The 24,628-nt window shown below is 44.1% G+C and overlaps 1 protein-coding gene across 5 annotated transcripts in view; it reads left to right on the top strand.

Annotated features, from left to right (window-relative positions):
• Window positions 1–24,628, top strand: part of CHEK2 (checkpoint kinase 2) — a 133,918-nt gene that overhangs the window by 4,470 nt on the left and 104,820 nt on the right. For 4 of the 5 annotated variants that reach the window (XR_003859160.1, XM_029619340.1, XM_029619343.1 and 1 more), the window contains exons 2-5: window positions 3,779–4,004; window positions 11,852–11,976; window positions 14,612–14,759; window positions 15,108–15,195. Coding sequence is in view for 4 of the 5 variants with exons in the window: in XM_029619340.1 (XP_029475200.1) it covers window positions 3,779–4,004; window positions 11,852–11,976; window positions 14,612–14,759; window positions 15,108–15,195 (587 nt within the window). In the remaining variant the exon portion in view is untranslated. Of the gene's footprint in view, window positions 1–3,778; window positions 4,005–10,638; window positions 10,796–11,851; window positions 11,977–14,611; window positions 14,760–15,107; window positions 15,196–24,628 lie in introns of those variants that run through there. The other variant, XM_029619342.1, reaches the window with a different exon arrangement.

A 24,628-nucleotide genomic window follows, 5' to 3' on the forward strand; every position in this document is an offset into this window, starting at 1 on the left:
ACGTGTTAATGTGCCCCTTTGAAAGTTACTGTCCCTTTGTTTATGAATTATATATCATGAGGTTCAAAACCTAAAAACTGAATAGTCTGTCCCAAAATTTGTTTTTTTACGCAATTTAAAAATGCAAAATTATAGATGCAAGTATTAATTCACTTTGCACAAAGTCAATTAAATGTGATCACTTTTTAACCATTCAATGAAAACACAAAAGTAACTTATCAAGAATGGTTGTCTGTCTAGAGGTGCATATTAACGTTACGGTGAAAACATTTCATAGTCATGAAAAGAGCTATTGATACCCCAGATAAAGTGGCAAATTTATTGCTTCGACTGTAATCTACTGATGAAAAAATTGTATATTAATGATAGCCTCCTCCAATAAAAATTGTATTCAGAGCTAGTACTCATTTTATTAAATCTATTACGTATTGATTATGAGGAAGGTTTGATTTGGTTTTAACTAATACTTCTTTACAGAAAGCATGGGGGATGCTTGGAACAACCTCATCCGTGGAGATGATGGGGAGAAGGACAGTATCTGAATTTGTTAAATTTATCTATTTTAGATTTCTTCTATACTGCTTTGAACCAAAATAGTTTACAATATTATGTACACATTATTTCTTATTGACTGTAAAGCTTGTTGCTGATTTATTGTTTATTGTAAACCGAGGTGATGTTACTAACGTGCCGCGGTATACAAAAAAATCATGAAATAAATAAATAAAAATATTTGTATAGTTAAAAATAAACAAAATTAACTCGTATCCATGTACATCAGCGCATCACAACTGACACCTCAATAAATCTTTAAAATCACTTGCCGACCGAACAGTTTTAAATGTGCTCATCTCTTAAATAATTGCATTCACTTAAAACTTTTGTTGATACATCATTAAAAGTGCTGAAATAGTCAGGTTTTGAGCCTTTTTTTAAAAATAATTTATCTGCCAATCTCAATGCTTCAAGCATTTTATTCCACAAGATTGGTCCTGCCACAGAAATTGCTCTGTCCCATACCTCTCCTAAATGTGCTTGTTGTATAGTAGAGATAGTTAACAAACCCTTATTCACTGACCAGAGATTCCTGCATGGAGTATAAAGATGTGCAAATTGTTGGCTCTTTGGGAAAAAATCCATCTTTTGACTCTTTCTGCGTGTGGTGATTGTATGAATGCAGTAGGTAGATGGTTGAGCAAGAGTGGTTTAGTGCTGAATGTGAAAAAAACATTTTCCAGGTGGGTACTAGTGCAAATATATGATGTATTCAAATTGAAGGGCATCTCATGACAGCTAGTACCGATGTAAACTCTGTTGGGATAATGTTGAATTCTAGGTGGTTCATGGAGAGCCAAGTCAGTGCAGTACTTCCGCTTATTTTAGGTTGAGATTGGGGCGACAATTGGAAAAACTTTCCAAATCTGAAGCTATTGAAAATTAAGTTTATGCATTAGTTAAGACATTGACTATTGTAATCTTGTATATTGGGAACACCCAGATACTTTTATTCAGAAGTTAATTGTAGTTCAAAATATGGCTACAAAATTGGTCATGTGATGGTCTATATGTGAATCACTGCTCCACTGCTTGAGAAATTACATTGGATGCTGGTTAGGCTGAGAAGTAAATTTAAAGTCCTGGTCTTAAAATTTAAGATCCTATGAGGTCTAGGATCCTCACATTTGCAAAACAAGATCTCTTAGAACTACTCAATGCTTCAATTACTCCCAGTTAAAAATTCCATCATGTAAGATTTCATAACCGGTCCTTTTCTACTAAAAACATGGTTAACGGTATCAGAGCTCACTTCTTAAACATGGTGATGTCCAGAATTTTCCGCATTAAAGCTGGGAGTTTCCCTATTCCCTGTGATATATGGCAGGGACTAAGATGGTGGTATATTGTATTCCCTATGGTATATGGAATGGAGTGGGTGGTGCAATGTAATATGTAAAGTATATTGGAATATTTTGTGTTATGTTTATTTTTTTTACTGTTTTATTTTATTTATGTACATTGCTTTGGAAACTTTTATTGTAAAGATTGGAAGGCTATTAACAAATTTTTATAAATAAAATGCCTAGCCAAGAAGCATCTTCATTGTAAATAATATAATGGAGTAAAGATAATAATAATTGGTAGCCAGTGCAACTTATGATCATATAACACCAGTTTTGAATATTTGTGTGTGCCTGAAATAATTCTTGCTGCAGAATTGTGTAAAAGCTGAAGAGGCTTACAGTATTTTTCGCTCCATAAGACGCACCTAGGATTCAGAGGGGGAAAATTAAAAAAAAGAAAATTTTGTGATAAACCGGCTCTGCCCCCGGGCGTCTGTGCGTCTTATGGAGCAAATTAGGGGAGTACATAACATTTTTTTTTTTTTGTCCCCATTTTGTTTTCGGGTCTGGGGAGGGCCATTTCGGTCCATTCCCCAGATCAGAAAACTTATCTTTTCTCTTTCTGTGGGGAACCCCCCCCCCCCCCAAGACCTGCCAAAAGTCTCTGATGGTCCCGCAGGGGTCTGGAGCGATCTCCTGCACTTGGGCCGTCAGCTGCCAGTAATCAAAATGGCGCCGACGGCCCTTTGCCCTTACTATGTCACAGGGCTACCGCTGCCATTGGTCGGCCCCAGTGACATAGTAAGGGCAAAGGGCCGTCGGCGCCATTTTGATTACTGGCAGCTGACGGCCCAAGTGCAGGAGATCACTTTCGAACCGCTCCTGGACCACCAGGGACTTTTGGCAGGTCTTGGGGGGTCAGGAGGGTGGGGGTTGTAGTTAGATTTTTAGGGGGTTTTTTTTATCTTCGCTCCATAAGACGCACAGACATTTTCCCCCCACTTTTGGGGGGGGGGGAAGTGCCTCTTATGGATCGAAAAATACGGTAATAATCTTAGTAGAAATCTCAAGTAGCAGTGAATTACCTGCCTAAAATCATCTGTGTCTAACAATGGTCCTCAATCTAAGTTTGTAACCAGATTAACTACATTTTTAACATGATCTATCATAGATGAGATGGTATCTAGCCAGATGCCCAAATCTCTCTATAAACTATTAATTGACCCAGTGGGCTATAAACCTCACATTCAAACTGTCTGTTATATTCAAACAAGTTCAAAAAGCACTTTTAATTCAGCTCCTTCGAGGTAGCAAATGTCTTACAATACAGCTCTGGATATCATCATGCGGAGATCTAGTTCTCTGGGAGCTTCATTGGTCCTGAAGAAAACTGTTCTTTGCATGTTGGAAGACCTGTCATTTGACCAGTATAAGAATCCTTCAAAAGGAAGGGGAGACTGAGTGACGGTGCATGTGAAGAAACCTGGGTTTGATTCCTGGGCTGGTTGGGGATGCTACAGAGGTGCTCGTCACAGCCTCGTGAAGGGAGGGAGTCAGGGTCATAGCTCAACCATGACAGGTAATGGCCAAACTTAGGTTCTGGAGCGGGAGCTGTGGACTTGTGGCTTTTAGCCCAAGTCTAGCTCTGCAATGGCTGCCCTCATGTTGCTTAGCCCAATAGAGGCTGGTTCTGGTTGAGCTAGAAGCACAGAATGAGCGAGAGAGAACTGGGCCAAAAAGAATTTTATCCATGAATATTATCTGTATAGGCATATGAGCCTACTTTGGCCTTTTCTACAGAAGGGAGAGGGAGACTGTGTTTATCTAGTTCAACCTGGATCAGCTCTGGCAGGTGGTAAGAATGTCATTGTTAGCATATTTATGTAAATTGTGATAAATCATTTCTGCTTATTGAAACAGTTTTTTTTTCTTTTAAGATGTCCCGAGAGACAGGAAGTGAGTCCCAGCAATCTCAAGGTGGCTCCAGTTCCTCCAGTGGTCCTCAGTCTTCCAGCCAGTCGTCGTCTTCAGGCTCAGGGACCCTCAGTTCTTTGGATACTGAGCATGTGCAGGACCTTGCATCAATTCCTGAGGATCCAGAGCTAGAGGAGCCTCAACCTTGGGGTCGGCTTTGGGCACTTGGAGTAGGATTTATAAATCATGGTTTGTATTTTTATACTGTTCTTTTTTGTCCTGTTTTTTTAATGAGGCTGGGATTAGGCTTACTGGAGCTCTTCTACAGGATTTTCCTGAATTTGGAAGCATGGAATAAAAGTTGCAGTTCAGGACAGACAGACTGCATGCAAGAAAAATATTTGATAGGAATTTTTTTTTTTTTTTTATTAACAGAATGGGAACTCTTGTGTCAGAGCTTTTAAAGGTTAAACAGATTTTTTTTTTTTTTTTAAATTCTGTGGCAAATTTTGCATAAAAATGTACTCCTCTAGGCAAGAATCAAATTATTAATTGAAAATCTTTTGCTATTTAAACTATACAAAAATCAACAATTTATCAAGTTAAGACATACATTGCAAACTATTAACTGTGACGTACTTTTTGTTCTGAATTGAAATAGTACAACCAACATTTTTTATATTTTCTTGAGAGAGTCTGTTTCCAATAGTTTGTCTTGCTGTTAATTACACAGATATATTAACAGATCCAAGAGTTTGAAATTAATGCCCTCTCTGCCAGCAGTTGCAGACTTCTAAAACCAATTGAGGTCTTAATAAATTGTCTATGATTGGCCACATATACAGATGTAAGAATCTTTGTATAAAGGTGAATTTTCTAGCGTGTAGACAGATGGACTTAGAACCAGTGGGTTTATGCTTCCCTGCCAGCAGATGGAGACTGTGCAAGCTGGCGTCACAGAATACATAATCCTGCAATGACCCCAGCCTGCCAGTATTCTCCATATCCAACAGATGGTGGACGTGCATCTCCCTATGGGGATTGCTTTGAGCTTTTTGAAAGGAGAAATTTGAAATTCTAAATTCAGGAAAAGAAGGTCCCTCCCTCCAGTTGAGATTTCCTGAGGCGATTTCCATGGTCTGGTAGCTGGGTTTCCCGGCATGGACTTAACTGCTAGCTCAGCTGAAAGGCAGCGGGTGCTGGAGGATGAGTGCAGAGGTGACGCCAGATGCCCTCCCCCCCCCCCCCACAGCAGGAGACAGTCTCTGTACTCAGCCGGTAAGCACTGAGCTCAGGTAGGGATTTAAAAAAAAAAAAATAAAGCTTTACCTGAATCAGAGACAGACAGAGGGCTCTCGGGCTTTCCTCTGGTCTCTGTTCTCGGCATGCCGTGCCAACGTTCCTTCCCACTCCTGTTGGGATTGAAGAACTGGGCAGCCTGGCAGGTGGATTAGGCCCCGCACTTGGGCTTTTTCCTTGCACGCCATGTGGTAGGCTGCTCCGGCCATTTTCGCACACTTTTGTGCATGTTCTGCTACCCTCTATAGGCCGACGGTGTGCGCAGTGTGTCAGCTGTGTGCAGCATTGTGCGCTTGTTTTTTGGGCATGCTTTTTACATGCACAAACTTATGTGCTTAATTTGGTGCATAGGTTGTGCATGTGCCTTGAGGTGCTTTCTTCTAGGTGCTTATTTTTTGGGCTTATTTCATTTTTGAGTGAGAGCTGTTCCAAAGCATGTTTACCACAGCGATGGCACCAGTAAGCAAAAAACCTAAGCGTCTTCCTATTTGTGTTGCCTATAATATTAGGGCTTCTTAGCCTGACCTGGTTTCTAACCTGTGTCAGCGCTACTCAGACGCTCAGGGAGAGTTGTCTTCCTCTGATTTTTACTAAGCCTGACTCTTCCCATTCCGATGATGGGTTTGTCATGGCCTTGACTGGGGGGATGCCAGATCTTTGTTCCCCCTTGACTGGCTCATCTGCTGGCGAAGGCAGTTCTGTTGGACCAGCTCCGGTTCCTTCTGGGCTTGGTCTGGACCCGGCTGCTTTTTCTTGGGTGGAATTTATTTCAAGGCTTACAAGCCTTTCTTCACTTGCAGTCCTCCACTTCTCCCATTTCTGTCCAGTTGGACCCTCAGCCGGTGGCTCTTCCTGCTTCCAGTCCTATGCTTAAGCGCCAGGGCTCTCCTCGGCTCCCTGCGGGTGTTCTCAACAAGAATCCAGATGGCACTGATGATGAGATTGATCTGGATTTCCTGGAAGATGGGGAAATTCCTTGAGGGCTGGAACCCTATCTAATTATGTTGCTGTTCTTTCATAGAGATGAACTGCCGGCCACAAATTCCCAGACCTCGAAACAGCTGGGTGTTCCTGGTTCGGATGCTATGTCAGAGCTGAGGAAGAATACCATTTTGGTTTCTTTCCATAAAGCCTCTTGCTTTTTTCCTGGTGATGGAGGCCATCCAGGAATTGATTAATCTGGGATGGGATGCCCCAGAGGCAAATTTTAAAGGGGGTTGGACATTGGAAGGCCTGTACCCCTTGGATCCGGCTGTGAGAGAGCGTTTGTGTTTTCCCAAAGTGGATGCTCTGGTATGTGCAGTGTCTAAGTGGACGACTATCCCCGTAGAGGGAGGAGCGGCCTTGAAGGATGTACATGATAGAAGGATTGAGGCTATTCTTAAGCAAGCCTTTGAGGCAGTGGCGATGAATTTACAGATTTGCCTCCTATTGCACCCTAGTGGTGAGATCTTGTCTGCTTCTCTCTCAGGAGGTTGAGTCTGGAGGGAATTCCAGAGTGCTTATGGAGCCTGCTGCTGCCTTTTTAGCAGACACAGGCTTTGATTTGGTCCTTACCTCGGCCAGAGGAGTAGCTTCGGTGATAGCGGCCAGGCGTCAACTCTGGTTGTGAAATTGGTCAACTGATATAGCTTCCAAAGTCAATCTTACCAAGTTGCCCTTTAAAGGCTTGCTCTTGGTTGGGAGCGAGTTAGAAAAACCAGCCTGTAAGTGGGACGAGACTATGATGCCTCTGATGCCAGAGGATAAGAAACCGTTACAGCGCCCCTTTGGTATGAGGGCTCATTTCTGGGGGTTCCAGGCGTTTTCATCCTTTCAGAGGGTCGAACTTTCAGCGGACTTGGCCTTTTGGTAGGTCTCAGACCTTTCATCCCCGGCTGCCCAAGAGAGGAGCTGGCTTGGCAGGTGGACCTTCACGAGCTTCCAATGAAGGTTTGCTGACTCACCATGCAGAACAGAAATAGGGGGATGTCTCTCTTTTATCGGAGCAAGGTCAAGATCACATCAGACTAGTGTTATGGTTAGGCGGTGTTTGGGTGGATCCTTGGGTACTGTGGCAGATAACCACGCCCACAGGGAGGAGCCCCGTGAGGAGCCACAGTACTGGGCTAGACTCAGAACGCACAAACACAGTTCTTTATTATACAGCTTGAGTCCACCAGAGGTGGCAATAGTGAGGCAATCTGGTAGTAGCAGTCTCAGGGACCTCTGCAGAGGGAGCCCTTCTCACCCCATTGGTATTGGGAGGTTCCAAAGCAGGTTTCCCAGCAAGGTAGTACTGTGGATGAGAGAGGCTGAGAGTTAGAGTGCTCACTAGATGTTTGCTGTAGGTATGCGATTCCACCAGGTTGAAGAAGATGGTACAGGCACCGAGGTAGGGAGAGCAGGCCCTCAAGGAGCGAGTACCTGTTCCCTGTAAGGCACCTGAAATAAAGCAGAGGGCCCCCAAGGAGTGGGTACCCAGGTTAGCAGTTACCCCAAAGAGCAGAGAGAGAGCTTCCAGCAGCTGCACGGAAGTGGCAGAGTAGCTTAGACAGGAACGGATTCGAATCCTTGCTAACTCAACGAGCTAGCAAATTAGTATAGGTTATATACCCGGATGGCGTGACGCCAGCAAAGGGGAACGCCCCCGAGGTTTGCGCCAAGGTTGGAATAAAGACGTGGGTGGCGCGCGCGCACCCTAGTATTTACCTGGGAGGAGCATGGCAGGAGGCTGCACCATAGCCGTTCCGGGGACGCCGGAGAGGTCGGCTTGTAGACGCGGCGGTAGCCATCTTTCCTAGGTAAGCGGGAGGAGCCGGGAACAAGGTAAGGCAAACAGGGCAAAGCCATCTAGCACTGACAGACACAATTCTAGTTGGTCCTGGAGGTGATACGCAAAGGGTATGCATTGGAATTTCATAGTATTCCTCGGGAAATGTTCATGGTGTCCCCTTGCCACTCCCCACAGAAGAAGCAGGCAGTGGAGTTCACACCACTGAGGGCTGTGGTTCCGGTGCCCATGTCTCAAAGTATGGGGCTATAATCCATTTATTTTATTGTGCCCAAGGAGGGCTCCTTTCTTCCCATCTTGGATCTCAAGAGGGTCAACTGTCACTTGAAGGTGGCTCATTTTCGAATAGAAACATTACACTCTGTAATAATGGCGGTGCATTTGGGGGAATTTCTGACCTCCTTGGATCTTCATATTCCCATCTGATTGGAACACCAATGCTTTCTGCGTTTTGCGTTGTTGGGGCGACATCAGTTTTGGGCGCTGCCTTTTGGTCTTGCCACCGCTCCCAGAACATTTTCCAAGATTATGGTGGTGGTAGTAGCGGCCTTGCGAAAAGAAGGAATCCTGGTACATCCGTATTTGGACAACTGGCTGATTCAAACCAAGTCTCAGGAAGAAAACTGCCTGGTGATGCACAACGTGATCTCCTTCTTGCAGGAGCTCGGTTGGGAGGTGAACCTTATCAAGAGTAATCTTCAACCATCCCAGTTGATGGAGTATCTGGGGGATCGGTTCGACACAGAACAAAGATTTCCTACCGGAAGTTTGGATCCAGAGATTGATGTCTCAAGTGTATCAGTTGATGAACACCATATGCCCGACGGTGTGGTCCTACCTACAGGTACTTAGTTTGATGGCAGCTACCCTGGAAGTGGTGCTGTGGGCAAGGGCGCATATGTGTCCTTTTATAGAGCTGTCTGCTAATTCATTGGAACCCACAGTCTCAGGATTATGTGGTTTGGCTCCACTTGCTGATGGAAATCTACTCCTGCCTCTAGAGGTGGTTGCAGGAGCATCATCTGAGAGAGGGTGTTCCCTTGTCCTTTCTAACCTGGTTGGTACTCGCAACAGACGCGAGTCTCCATGGTTTGGGGGCTCACTGTCTGGAGTTAACTGCCCAGGGGCGCTGAAATGCTGAAGAGTCCCGCTGGAACATCAATTTCCTGGAGGCCCAGGTAGTATGACTACCATGCTTGCAGTTCAGCCACAGGATATGGAATCAAGCGGTTCGCATGATGTCGGTCAACGCAACAACGGTTGCCTATATCAATCGCCAGGGAGGAACAGAGAGCCACCAAGTGTTGCAAGAAATAGACTAGCTGATGGAGTGGGCGGAAGGTCATCTGCAGATAATCTCGGCCTCTCACATTGCAGGAAAAGACAATTTAAGAGCAGACTTTCTCAGCAGGGAGAGTCTGGACTCAGGAGAGTGGGCGTTGTCAGCCGAGGCGTTTCAGCTGATTTGTGGGTTGCTAGGGCTTTCCATTTCTACACCTGCTGGCGACTTCTCGAAATGCGAAGGTTCCTCGTTTCTACAGTCTCAGGGGAGATCCATGGGTCCTTGGGAATAAACATTCTCGTACAGGTCTGGCTGGAAGACAGATTGCTTTATATCTTTCCTCTGTGGCCCTTGCTGGGCAGGTTAATTCGCAAGATCGAAGGCCACAGGGGGCTAGTATTCCTGGTGGCGCCGGACTGGCACAGGCATTTGTGGTATGCAGGTTTTTCGACGAATCCTGGTGAAGGCCCCCCTTCAGCTTCCATGCACATGGATCTGCTTCAGCAGGGACCGGGTTCTTCATGAGGATCAGACTCTATTCTGTCTTACGGTTTGGCCCTTGAGAGGGCTCCCCTGTTAAATGTGGTTATTCCTCTGCGATGATTGTCACTTTACTCCGCGCTCGCAAGTTCTCTATTTCCTTGGCTTATGTGCAGCTTTGGAAAGTTTTTGAGGCCTGGTGTGTGGAGCGGGGTGTTCTTCCTCTTTCAGTTAAGATCCCTCTCATTCTGGATTTTTTGCAGGATAGATTGAATAAAGGCTTAGCCCTTAATTCCTTGAAGGTGCAGGTTGCGGCACTTGCCTGTTTCAGAGGCCTGGTGAGTGGTGTTTCCTTGTGTCATCTTGATGTGGCCAGTTTTTTTTGGGGGTTTTTTTGTTTTTTTTTTGAAGGGATTGAAGCACCTTAGGCCTACCTTGAGGTTACTGGTTCCATAGTGGAGTCTTAATTTGGTGCTGGACTTCTTGGCGGGCCCTACATTCTGACCACTGTGAAGCCTTTCCTTACAGTTGTTGACCTTGAAGACTGTGTTCCTAGTGGCTATATGTTCTGCGTGTCTGACTTCTGAGTTGCAGGCATTGTCTTGCCGGGAGCCGTTCCTTCGGGGGCGTTTCAGCTGTGTACTGTTCCATCCTTCTTGCCCAAAGTAGTCTCTGACTTTCATTTGAATCAGTCCATCTCCTTGCCATCCCTGGATAAGGTTAGGAATGTGGAGGAGTTTCATCATTTGTGCTCATTGGATGTTAAGCATCTTGTTGTGTGGTATCTGGAGGTCTCTTGAGTGTTTTCGAAAGACAGGTCGCCTGTTTGTTCTCCATTGCAGGAGTAAGCAGGGCGCTCTGGCTTCGTGGGCTACCATAGCTCGTTGGATTAAGAAGGTGGTCAGGGCCGCTTATTTGTATGCTGGAAAGCTGTTGCCTACTCAGGTTAGGGCTCAGGCAGCGTCATGGGTGAAGGTTAGTCTATTGTCTCCAGTCGATATCTGCTGAGCTGTGACCTGGTCCTCCTTTCACACTTTTTTTTTTTCTAGGTTTTATCGTCTAGATGTGCATACTCAGGATGCAGCCTTTGCATGTGCAGTGTTGACTGGACTGCAGGTAGCCTCCCACCCTGTTGGGCAGTAGCTTTAGTACATCCCCACTGGTCCTGAGTCCATCTTTCTTCACTAAGGAAAATGAAACTATCAGGTAAGTAATTTCTCCAATTCTTCTATAAGGAAATTTTTCCACTCTGTATTTTATATCAAAATGATCTTTGGTTTGATTAGGATTAAGAGATATTTGAGGGATCAAACATTCTGCCTGTTTTCTCTGTTCCCTCCACCTCCTTTCCCCTGGTCACTTCCAGACAAGAGGAAGGGGATTGGGGGGGCTGCCGGAATGCAGCCGAAGTTTCCCTAGGAACCTGTTTGTGACGGGGAAGGTTTGGAGCACAAGCTGAAGCAGAGGGAGAGAGGTGATTGAAAGCAGGCAGGCACCCTGCAGTTTTGTTCAAAAGATTGAATTAAAACTTTCAAGAATGTTGATTCTGAGGCAGATTGTAAATTATGCAACAAGCACAATCTCCAGAGGCTAGGAGCACTGGTAATAGCATTGTCCTCTTTTCAATACAAGATTATGATTTAGTGGAGTATGCATTATGAAACGTTTTTCATTTTTTACGTTGATCATGCTTCATGTGCGAATGGATATTCCATATCTTTGTCCAGGGATTGCATATATTTGGTAAGGTCTTGCTGCTTTTGACTCATGGCAAAAGCTTGAATGACTTAAGTTCCTTGACAACTAAAACCTTAAAAGCGCTGTTGGAACAGCATCAGAGGGAATGGGAAAGCAGTAGAGGGCACGGACTCCTTGGTATTACAAGGCCATGTAGCTGCCATGCTCCGCCTCGCTGCACAATAAAAAGTAGGCAGCTGTAAATTATTATATATAATATTTTGAAGACAGATCAGGCTACCAGCCACTCATTTCGGCTTTATTCACCAGAAAGTAACAGTTCTGATGGGTGGCAGTAGCCTTTTCTAGCTAGCGAGGCTAAAATTCATGGTAGAATATCAGTCATAATTATACATACGAATGGGGCCAAAGATCTTCTGCAGTGCATGTTCTTCATCATACACAAATGGCTGCTATACTGTTTCATTTGAGGTAGACTGGATCTGAAAAGAATCCTTAAATGTGCAGTAGATTTGAATTTTCCGGTCTACCGCTGATATCTGTATTTTATTACTTTTGTTATAGACTGTGTACTTGACGAATATTGGTTTGGTAGAGACAAAAAGTGTGACTACACTTTTGATAGGCCGGTATTAAATCGCACCGATACATTCAAAACTTACAGCAAGAGGCACTTTAGGATTTTCAGGGTAAGTGTGACTTTTTTTAAATATGTATTCATATTTTGCAGTTGGCATGTTTTTTAAATGTGTTCATTTCTGGTGTGAGGACCACCTTCTGGAATTTTCTAAGATATAATTTCAATGGATGTATGTGAATGTTATAGAATCCCTTCTAGTCTAATTTTTCTGTTGATTCTATGCTGTTCCAGCGCCTGAGGGATATTAGCCCAGCCGGGTTACTTCAACTACTCACCACTGCCACCTCTGGTGGTTTCACCACATTGTTTAATAAAAGATCAATCTCTGTGTTTGTGTCTCCTCAGCTGAGTCTGACCTGAGGCCCACTCACAGGATATCCCCCCATGGGCATGGTCAGCTGCCACGGTGTCCAAGGGTCCACCCAAACCTCACTAATTATAACAGCCAGCTCCTTTTTCAAGGAAGAGAGTTCTGAACAAATGGGGCAAGCCCTAAGTTTCCAGATTATTTCCCTCAGCATAAAGGCTCCACAATAGTTACATTGGATAGTTCTCATTTTGGTAAATTTATTTCATGGATAACACCTAAGGAAATACCAATGTACTAATTTATCTTGTTGCCAATTATGTATTTATGCAGACTATATCAGAAAAACAAACCTAGGGGTGGGTGGGTAGAGGGGCAGGGTGGGAGATAGTTAAACAGTTAACACTTGGCCAGAGCTGTTCTCTGGACACTGTATCTGCTATTGATTTTGAACAGACCCTCTCCCAGATTTGGCTGGCTAATTTAAGCTTTTTTCTTGGCTCTCCCCAAGAAGTTGGACTTCTGGCTGTCTCCTTCAATTTCAAAGCAGACTGAACTTGATTACCCCCCTGGAATGCACAGAGTCAGTTGCCAATAGCTGTTTAGCCCAACCCTTTTTTTGTATTTTTTTTTTTTTTTGTTTTTTGCTTAGACAAACACGCAGCAATATTAATATCTAGAAAAATAGACAATTAAGGCTAGCACTACCCAAAAACAGAAAAATATAACCAGCCCTCTATAATAAGATAAATTAAAGATATTCCTTAGCAGTGGATATAAAAAAGTTGGGAGGATGACCAACTTAATCAAAGTGCAGCAACCCAAGACAGAAAGAGGGAGGGCCTTCCACTTCTGTAACAATGCTTTTATGTTATGTTGAGCTGAATTTATATTTAAATCATAAAGTTCCTCAACAGATCTTGCAATGTGTATGCCCAGATGCTTGAAAGAGGTCCTGGCCCAAGTTAATGGAAAAGGGCCAGCCCAGTTTTGTTGCAGGGTGGGGGATAAAAAAAGACCCGAACTGGGAAATGATAGCAATGACGGTCTCCAGGAAGTCAGCAGGATTACCTAAGTATAACGTCATCCGTAAAAAGACTCAATTTAACCTGTGCCTTGTGAAACCTGATGCCAGAGAAGGAAAGGAGAGCCTGCAGTTTAATTGCTAGCGACTCAAGAGCGAGAACAAATAGCAGAGGGGAGAGGGGCATCCCTGTCTTGTACCTCTACTCAGAACAAAACGTTCTGAGAGGGAACCATTGACCAAGATCTGCATTTGGGGGTGCGTGTACAATAATTTAACCCAGGAGAAGAAGGAAGCCCCAGACTTAAACCCCTCTAAGACACAAAAGAGATACGGCCATTCCACACGATCAAATGCCTTCTTGGCATCAGGGGTTACCAGGAGGCCCTGTCGAACGCCAGCTTTTGAGAAAAGTGTTACCAATAGGGTTTTTGAGAAGTTAGAGTTAGAAAGCCTGCCCTTGATAAACCCGGTTTGATCTGAAGCTACCACCTCCTGGATGATAGTATTAACCCGCTGTGCTAGAATAGCTGCCAATAGTTTGATATCTTGGTTAAGAAGAGAGAGAGGTCTGTAAGATGAGACGAGTAGTATCCTTTCCTGGTTTGGGAAGCAATATTATTGTAGCACGATTTTGGCCTCGTTCAAATCGTCCCGTTCCTGTGCAGCATGAAACAGTCTTCAGGGGAGTAAGAGTGAGGTTGCCCAGTAACTTGTAAAATTCTGGCCTAAGACCATCTGGCCCAGGTGTTTTTTTTTTTTTAGAAGTTTCACCTTGAGGCTAGCCGCGCATATTTCATTCTCCTTGATGGGCGACTGAAGCAAGGCCTGCGCTTGTTCATTCAGCTCCAGTAGTTGCAGCCCCCCAAAAAAGGATTGATAGTCCCATTGGCTGTTAGGCCCTGCTGTATACAGCGATGTGTAGTATTTAATAAAGGCATTCGATATTGAGGAAGTAGTAGTGAGATTCAATGATTGATCTTGAATGTGGGTAATTAATCCTTTGGAATGACCAAGTTCACCAATCTAGCCAGTAGTTTACTTGATTTACCACCCCATTGGTATAATTTGAATTGGACAGAGAATATATTCTCTCTACCTTACTTTTAAGGAAAATGCAGACTAGAGAGGAGAGATTTTAAATTGTGTAATATTGTGGCTAAAATTTGCAAGTGATGTATAATGCACTTCTGTGGCTTTTACTAACTTATATAATCCTTTTGCCAAACTTGGCAGCAGAAATATCATACTGTAATATGTGCTGCTGAAAGTCTGTACTTGTGAATGTATAAATTAAGGTGGTTCTGTACAGGAACCTTTTTCAAATAATGGATTATTTCTTTTTTGTTGTAGGAAGTAGGGCCTGGGAATTCCTACCTGGTATACATTGAGGATTACAGTGGCAATGGAACCTTTTTGAACAGGGAAGAAATTGGGAAAGGGAACAAATTACCTTTAATTAATAATGCTGAAATTGCGCTTTCTGTTAAAACAAACAAAGGTAATATATCTGATTTTTATGGCTTTTTTAAATTGGAGGCTTTGATATGTTCCCCACGGCCCTGGTGGACATTGAAATGTCTCAGCCAGGTCGACAGAAAGCAACTAAATGTTCTCTCTTCAGCTCACCTTCTGGAGAAGATTTATTACGCTGTGGGTTTCAGAGCTCACCTGCACTTCTCTGAGTGACTTGTGCATAAAATTCTGTAGACTGGAGTATTTTGATTGTTTAAACTCTTACAATATGAAGTCACTCTGACAACATAAGGATGTGTTTTCAATATGTTTTTGTGTGTGTTTCCAATAGACTAGTAATAACAAGTCTGAAAATTCTTGATGTGTGTTCTAGTTTTTGTCTTTTCGGATTTGACGGATGATCAATCAGAATATCCAAAGGAAGTGAGAGAAAAATACATAATATCCAAAACTCTTGGAAGGTAAATTCTAATTTGTTTTCTTATGTTAGAGATATTCAAATCTTATTCTAGCATTTAGTTTGACAAGTATTTCCAGGACTGAATCCTTTATCAAAGAAGGAATGTTCTTGTGATTACGGCATGGGTCTTATGACTGTCGAAAGTTTTCTCCATTTCTGTGCCTATCAGAAAAGCCCTTTGGATAAGTCAGGCCCTGGAGCCTCAGAACTGTGCTTGGAATAGATATAGCATGGTGGACCTGCTGCAATCAGAGAGATTTTATTTATTTATTTATGTATTTCTTTTATATACCGACATTCAATCGAGATATCACATCGGTTTCCAGATAACCAAGAGAATAGGGCGTAGTCCGCCCTATTTTACATTATAACATGGTAACCCAAAAAAAAAAAAAAAAAAACCAATTATAACATATTATAACAGTGGTACATGGAACAAAAGGTTATAGGATATAACAAAAGGTTATAGAAAATAACATATGTACATGAATGTGTTGTTGATAAAATAAATTTAGGATTAGGGACTTGTTGGTTAGGTAATTTAGGAATAGAGGTGGGGGGGATGAGGGAAGGGAGGGGGGAAGGTGGGGTGGGAGGAAGTAGCGGAGTGAGGGATTCAGGGGGGTGAGAAGACTTGAGTATGGGATGAGGTGTGTTGCGTTCGGGCAGATGTAGCTGAATTTCTGTAGGTTAAATAGATATAGCCACCAAGTGGAAGCAAAACAAAAATTAGCAACGGCGTCACATTGCTTCAGGGACTGATGGACTCTGTCCCGTATCTGGATACAAATCTGACTAGTAGCATGCATACTGCTATACATGTGATGATAGATTGTACCATCAGATGTTTGTCCTGCAAAGTATGACTTTTCCTCACGTGTAGCCAGATGGACTCAGGACCCCCCAGTGAGTTATGTGCTCTTCTGCTAGCAGATGGGAGACTGAGTCAGATTTCAAAGCTAACGTCACTCTAGATATACCCCCTGCGGTAACCTCAGCTCTTCAGTATCTTTCTGTCTCCTAGCAGATGCAGACGCTATCCCACACACTAGAATAGTGTTAACAATTACAGCAAAGAAGAAAAAGAAACAAATTTTACCTTTAAAGAAGATCGAGCCCCGCTCTCCTGCGGTGAAACCTAAGGGTCCCTCCCCCAGTTGAGAATTCCTGAGGTGATTCCAATATCCCTCAGAGGTGTGCCTTGGTCCAGTAGCCGGTTCCCAGCATGGACTTAGCCCCCTGAGTGGCTGAAAGGCAGCAGGTGCACATCAGAGTGCGGCGGTGAAGGCAGAGCCCTCTTCCCCCCCGTAGCTGGAGACCGTTCCGGCACACGATTGGTAAGCGCTGAGACCAGGTAAGCAGAAAACCTTAAATTCCGGTCTCCGAGGCTCAGATTGCCGTACTGATTCTGGTTTTCCTTCCGGCGAGGTAAAAAGGGAGCACCGACGGGTTGAGCAGCCATGGTTGGGTTAGGCCCCGACTGGTGCAGGGGTCCACGTGGAGACCCTCGGGGCGCCATCTTCTCGACCGGCGGTACGCGCCGGGCGGCCAATACACCTAACTTGTGCACGTCCAATACAGCGCACAGCTACATGCACAGCCGTGCTTACAACCACACACACGCATTGAAGTTCATTACCTGTGCGCCTAGACATAGAGGCTATGGTACCGGCGTCTAAGAAGGCACTCTTTGCACAGCCTGCCACATAAGAGCCGCGCAGCCTGAACTGGAGTCCTGTCTGTGTCTGCATTTGCGAAGAAGCCCAGGGGGAACCAAAGCCTTGTCCCGCACTGTCGGGGAATGGGTCTGGAACTGCTACAGACGATAGCTCCCCAGATCTATGCATTTCCGAGATGGCTTCTCCACAAGAGGGCACCTCAGGGCCCCTACTCTGACTCCCCCTGGGATTAACATGGACCCAGGGACCTTCTCCTGGTTAGAATTTTTTCCAAGGGCTGCAAGCCTTCGTTCAGGCGCAATCAGCCCCGGCTGTACCCCGGACTCAACCCCTGCCAGAAGCACAAGATCCTCCTGGCCCTGTTAGGATGCCTTGAGACATGCCTCGCCTAACCAAGAATTTCCCTGACAGGGACCCAGACACTCAGATGATGGTGGTGGCTCCCTGGAAGAAGGAGAAATCCCTTCAGGCCTGGAATCATACCGAACCATGCTTCACTTCTTCCACAAGGATGAATTACCAGCCCTTGTTTTCCAGACACGGATCCTATGGTGGAACCAAAGAAGAACCCCATCCTGGTGTCCCTTTGTAAAGCCTCATGCTACTTCCCAATGATGGAAGCCATTCTGGAACTGATTGACCTGGAGTGGAATGCCCTGGAGGCCAGCTTCAAAGGGGGTCAGACCTTGGAAGCCCTGTACCCTCTGGAACCAGCGACCAAGGAACGCTTGTGTTTCCCGAAAGTGGATTCCATAGTCTGTACCATCTCAAAGCGAACAACCAGGGAGGGGCTGCATTGAAGGATACTCAGGTTAGAGGATTGGAATCCATTCTTGAGCAGGCCTTCGACGCAACAGCAATGACACTGCAGATTGCTTCCTGCTGCGCACTGGTGGCATGTTCCTGCTTGCTCCTCTCGAGAGAGAGGCATTTAACTCCGGAACGTATACCGATGAGACGATGGAACCTGCAGCAGCCTTCCTGACGGACGCAAGCTCAGATCTGGTGTTTACCTGAGCCAGAGCCGTAGCCTTGGTAGTGGCAGCCAGAAGACAACTTTGGCTATGGAATTAGTCTGCTGATGCGACCTCTATAGCGAATCTCATAAGAATGCCCTTTAAAGGATCTCGTTCGGAAGTGAATTGGAGAAGTTAGCCAGAAAATGGGGCGAATCCCCAGTGCTTTGGCTACCGGAAAACAGGAGAAAAAGAACCTCAGTGCCCCTCCCCCAGAAGAACCAAGAGCAGAGGCTTGCAACGCTTTAGACCCTACAGGAACTCGCAGTTCCAGGCACCTCGTCCCTCCTGAAGGTCCCAACCCTTTCGGAACCGACAGACCAAGAGAGGAACAGGCCCGAGGACAGGCTCCAGCTGTGCTCCCCAATGAGAATTGGCTGACCCATCCACAGGAAGAAGAAATAGGGGGTCGACTTACCCTCTTCTACCAAAGATGGGTCGAGATCACGTCTGACAAATGGGTACTATATATCATTTATTTATTTATTTATTTATTTATTTATTTAAAAGTTTTTTATATACCGCACATGGGGTCACTTACGTGTCCGTCTTGACGGTTTACAAGTTTACATACATAATAAAACAAATTTAAGTATATAACATAAACATAATTCACATACGTAAAGAAAATGAAATAAAATAAAATAATTCTTTCATAGCAAGTGTCAAACGGATATGGATAATTCAGGATATTTATTTAGGTGATAGTACTGTAGTTGTATGCATCGTTAAATAGAAAAGTTTTAACCAGCTTTTTGAATTCGTTTCGGTTAGGTGTCATCCGGATATTGTCTGGTATTGAGTTCCACAAAGATGGGCCAAAAACTGAAAAAGCTCTTTTCCTTGTTAGGGCTAGGCTGGTGGATCTGACTGACGGTGTTTCTAGTAAACATTTATCGGTAGATCGGAGTTGTCTTGTTGGTTTATATATGTGTAGCATAGAACAAAGCCATACAGAATTGGGGTTATAAAGTAAGTTGTGAATAGTGGTTAAGATCTTGTATTTTATACGGTGAGTAATGGGAAGCCAATGTAAATGTTTGAGAAGGTTACTCTCTGGAGTTTTGCAGCATCCCTCGAGACAAATTTATGATGTCACCCTTCCACTCCTACACCAAGAGACTGGCAGTGGAAGCCACTCTGACAAGACTACTCAGTCTGAAGGCAATAACTCCGGTTCCTACACCCCAACAAAATATGGGGCACTATTCCACTCTCTTATCGTTCCCAAGAAGGAAGGATCATTCTGACCCATCTTGGATCTCAAGAACATCAACTGTCATCTGCGGATACTACACTTCCGCATGGAGACTCTTCGCTCCTTAATAATGGCAGTACAACCAGGAGAGTTTCTAACCTCCCTGGACCTCTCCGAAGCCTACCTTCACATTCCAGTCCATCAAGATCACCAGCGTTTTTCTACGCTTTGCGATACTGGGTCACCATTACCAGTTCCAAGCGCTGCCTTTCGGCCTAGCAACTACCCCCAGAACATTCTCCAAAATTATGGTGGTCGTGGCGACAACACTGAGGAAGAAAGGGATTTTGGTATACCCTTACTAGGACAACTGGCTGATCAGGGCAAAGTCTTCGGAAGAGAGCCGGCAGGTGACCAGCAGAGTCAAGAGCCTACTGCAGGAACTCGGTTGGGTCATGAACACTGGCAAGAGCAGTCTGCAGCCCTCTCAATCTCTAGAGTACCTGGGGGCCCGTTTCAACACCAAACAGAACAAAGTCTTCCTCCCTCCCCGAGGAGAAGGAAACTGATGGAACAATTATGACAATTGATGACTAATGCACACCCCAAGGTATGGAACTATCTTCAAGTCCTCAGCCTCATGGCATCAACCCTGTAGGTCGCCCCGTGGGCAAGGGCCCACATGAGATTGCTCCAGCACTCCTTACTGTCACTACGGAACCCACTGTCCTAGGACTACTCAATTCGCCTCCAACTACCAGCAGAGGTATATTCTCAGCTTCAGTGATGGCTACAGGAAGACCACCCAAGCAGAGGAGTAAGCCTATCCCCACCGAACTGGATCTTGCTCACCATGGATGCAAGCCTGCGAGGGTGGGGAGCCCACTGTCAGGAACTGACGGCCCAGGGACAGTTAGAACAAGGAAGAGGCGGAATGGAACATAAACCGCCTGGAAGTTCAAGCAGTCAGACTAGCGTGCCTGCTATTCAGCCACAGACTCCGAAGCAAAGCGATTCAAGTAATGTCGAACAACGCTACAACGGTTGCTGACATCAACCGCCAGGGAGGAACCAGGAGCCAGCAGGTGTCTCTGGAGATAGACTCTCTCATGGCATGGCAGGAGATAAACCTACAAGGGATCTCGACCTCCCACATCACAGGAAAAGATGTCTCAGCAGACTTCCTCAGCAGAGAGCCTGGACCTGGGGGAATAGATGCCCTCGACCACAGCCTTCCAACTGATAGTAAATCGCTGGGGCTTCCCAGTCATGGATCTACTGGTCACCAATCTCAGTGGCCAAGTCCCCAGGTTCTTCAGCCGCAGACGAGAGCCACACTCCCAAGGGATCGACGTTCTCGTCCAGGCTTGGCCAGAGGAAGACTCTGTACGCCTTGTCTTGTGTTTTTTATCTGTACCTGGTATGATCTATTTGAAAGATAGGATGTGAACCATTCAATTGTTTTCTTTTGTAATCCAATTTTTTCCAGTCTTTTTAATAGTATGTTATGGTTAACTGTGTCAAATGCTGCGGACAGATCTAGTAGTATCACGATGTAGTGTTTTCCGCTATCAAATCCGAGTAGTACGTTATCTGTTAAAGAGATTAGTAATGTTTCGGTGCTATAGTGTTTTCTGAAGCCATGTTGTGATGGGTAGGGTATGTTATTGTTGTCTAGATGTTCTGCTTATTGTTTTTGTACTGTTTGGGTTAGAACTGGAAGTGACAACATTGTTAAAGATGCACATGTTGTGACAGTACAACATCCATCCATTGTGATATCTTGTAAGATTCTGGATCTGGTACCTGCCTTGGGATGCAGCACAGTTTGTACTGCTTAGTACCAGCTTGCCAAAACCTTTTTTTGGCTACCACCTTGGAAGTGGTTTAAATAATAAATGTCTTTCTGATTGGGGCATTAGTCTTGTGGCTCTCGCATCAAGTTATTTAGCCATAACTGTAAAGTAGATTTTCTTTAGTTGGGACACCAACAGAGCCTGCTAATGAGCTAGAAATTACTTCTTAGGCACTGGTAAAAACTTGTGTTCCTTTTGGTGGTATCTTTAAAGGGTTCTGTTTTCCTCACTCTTTTATTCATTTAGAATCCAAGATCCCTTAGAACATGCTGTGAAGAAGCCACTTCTATATTTGACTATGCTCCACTATCTGAAGCATAATTGCTACCATAAGGAAAAACAAATCCGATCCCATAGACAGCTGATAGTGAAACGTAGATCAACTCTCAAGACAGTTTGACCACCAAGACGTCTGCTGGTTCATGGCAACCAAAAATCTTGAGTTTCTCATTTATCTTTTCATGGATGGGTGGCAACATGATCATCAGGCTTTGGAATGAGACAATTTAGAATGGTTTGAAAATGGTTAATCTGCTCAGAATGCTGTATTCACCCCCTGAGTATTTGTGGACCATTAACAAATGTGAGAACACTGTGTGGCAGAGCAGTATTTACAGCTGAATATGGAGGGTAGACAGCAATAGTTCTTTGTAAACTATTGTACATTTCAAAATACTCCAATTTTAATTTATTACTTGATGAATCATTTTTACAAATAAAGCAATGTACATAATCAATTTTACACAAATATAAAAATTTAAAACATACGCAAGCAAAACAAAACTGCTAAAATAAACTAGAAAAACATGAAAGGACGCTAGATAAAATAATCGTTAAACAGTAGACAAATGGTTCATGAGACCAACAAAACCAATGAAACGGATTTGATATACAAACAAGTTTAAATAGAACAGCAGTAATTGTAACAATAGTCATTCAAAATATTAAAAGAAGTCTGAGAAGGCCCTGGATAAAGAAAGCTTTTAGGGTCTCCCTAAATTTAAAGTAATGTATCTCACAATGTAATTGTAAAGGCAGAGTGTTCCAAAGGCTAGGTGCCAACCAAGAAAAGCAAATCTCCCGTGTACGGTATAGCCTAATTTGTCCAGGGTATGGGAGAACCAGAAGCTCGTGCTGTGAGCATTGAGGTGTATGTGATGGATAGTGAGCTACTATTAAATGTGCTAAGTAGGGGAGGGCTTCCAATTATTACCACTAATTTCAAGACTTAATATAGAATCTCTAAATTCTGATGTGTATTATGGGGCTTTATCATCAACAGGAAGACACCAGGTCAGCTTAAGCTGCATGTGCTGAATGAAAACACCACTGATGATTATAACCTGAATAGATCTTAAATATATTGAAAGAAAAATTAGAACAAATGGATAAAAGATTGACTTACCTTTTTAAATTAAGTGTTCAGGGTGCAGGGGGAAAGAAGTGTCAAGCTGATAGCAGTCCTGCTGCTTGTGGATAGGTGGGACTAAGTGAAGATGAGCCAGGCATGCCTGGGACTTTATTGTACCAGACATACAGGATTTTGAGATCATCAGGGTGATTTCATACAGCACATGTACTTACGGCTTACCACATGTAGGTAAATATCTTCTTTCCCACTTCTTTTTCTATATTCATATTTTCTTTTCTATAATATCCTTTTGTCTTTTAAGATCCTTTAAGAAAAGAGCTTACAAAAATTCATTGTTTATTTTGGGCAGGCTCTGAAATGATCTCTAGTTTCCCTTGTGTTTTATATAATTTATTGCTCTCTTTTGGTAGTTTACTAAAATCATACTTGCCCCCATGTCAGGAAAATTATGGTATGCAAGGTGGAGGAACAGGCAAACCTTGGACTCTCAGCCGTGATATTTTGGACTCCTGACAGTTAGTATTGTTAGCTATTGAATGGGTCTGACGTTTCATGTCTAAAACTATTGTACAGAGTATGGCAGGCTATTGGGAGGGTTTGATTTTCAAACTGATTTATGTACATAATACTCTGCTTTATGCATGTTAGAGGTGCTTTGAAAATAATTTACAGGCCGATTCAGTAAAGTCCGCAGGAGAGCGGACGAACGCCTGCTCCCGCCACTTGCCGGTGCGCGCGATTCAGTATTTAAATTAGGTGGTGCGGTAGAAACAGGCAAAAGGAGGCGCTAGGGACACTAACGCATCCATAGCGCCTCCTTTTAGCCCAGAGCGGCGGCTGTCGGTGGGTTTGACAGCTGATGCTCAATTTTTCTGTGCACTTTGATGCTCAAAGTGCACAGAAAAGCAGTTTTTACTGCTTTTCTGTGCACTTTCCCGGTGCAGGCAGAAACTAGCGTCTACCTTTTGGGTAGGTGCTAATTTCTTAAAGTAAAATGTGCAGCTTGGCTGCACATTTTACTTTCTGTATCGCGCGGGCATACCTAATAGTGCCCTCAACATGCATTTGCATGTTGAGAGCACTATTAGGTGCCGCGGGTTGGACGCGCGTTTTCCGCCCCTTACTGAATAAGAGGTAAGGGAAAATGCACGTCCAAGAGCAGGTTAACAGTGCGCTCCATCGGCGCGCACTGTACTGTATCGGCCTGTTAGGGAGGAGTTTGTGTAAAAGAAAACAAAACCCAAAAAAACATAAAACCCTGTTTTACACATTATTTATTTACAAGAGGTGTTCAGGCAGGATTGAGGCATGGAAACCATTTATACACATTTTCCATTTCAAAAATATGCATAAATATACATGCAGAAAGCTACAGCTGATTGTGAGCATGTCTAGCTTTCTAGGTTTGTGTGTATGGGTGTACCGGGACAACCTGAACATTTTTAAAGCTTTGAAAATTCAGGCTAAAGTCTGCAGGTACAAAGAGTTCAGTCCTATGTGGGCTGTTATAAAATTACTCTCCCTTATGTCTAGCCCTGGTGTTTGTGTATGAGAAACAGGCGTGCCTGGAGGATCTGTTGATGAAAAGGACCAGTATATTAAAGGACTAGGACCATTTTGAGTTTGAGCCATAGCTTGGTAAAGCTGCATAAAAGGGACGGGGGAGACACTTATTATTTTAATCATCTGTAAACTTAAGACAACTGGGCCGGCCCAGTGGCAATGTTATGCAGAATATCCCTGGTTTGATTCTCTAATCAAGTCTTTCGCTTTCCGGATCAGCTGGGGATGAGGATGCCGCAGAGGAAGAGTCGTGGTCCAGCGGGGAGGAGTCATGGCCCTTGCTTAAAGCAGTCCTCTGGTGGCTGGATTTAAGGGCTTATGGCCCTCTGCCCAGGACTGTTATTACAATGACCAGACTAGGTATGTTGGCGTGGAGTGGGGGGAGTAGGATTGCCAACTGGTTTCTCCTTTTCAGGATAGGCTGATACAGTCCTGGTTTTACACTCGTTGCCTGCATGGAGTTGTAGTCGGGGGAAATAAATAGGAAGACTAGAACTAGAAGTCATAGCCAGCAGTGGGAGTAAAATCAGGACTGGATGAACCTGTCCTGAAAAACTGGAGTCATTTGGCAACCCTAGTGGGTAGGGATATGAAAAGGGAGAGAAAATTCCTGGGTAATTGTGAATTAAGGCTCATGGTCCCATATCCCAGCCCCCAACCCTGGTACAAAGGAGCAGGAACAAACTCTTGGGTCAACAATAAAAAAAAAAAATAAATAAATACACTTATGACGACTAACATACACCAATG

The sequence above is a fragment of the Rhinatrema bivittatum genome, chromosome 11 (genome assembly GCF_901001135.1).
Source record: "Rhinatrema bivittatum chromosome 11, aRhiBiv1.1, whole genome shotgun sequence".
NCBI classification, from domain to species: domain Eukaryota; kingdom Metazoa; phylum Chordata; class Amphibia; order Gymnophiona; family Rhinatrematidae; genus Rhinatrema; species Rhinatrema bivittatum.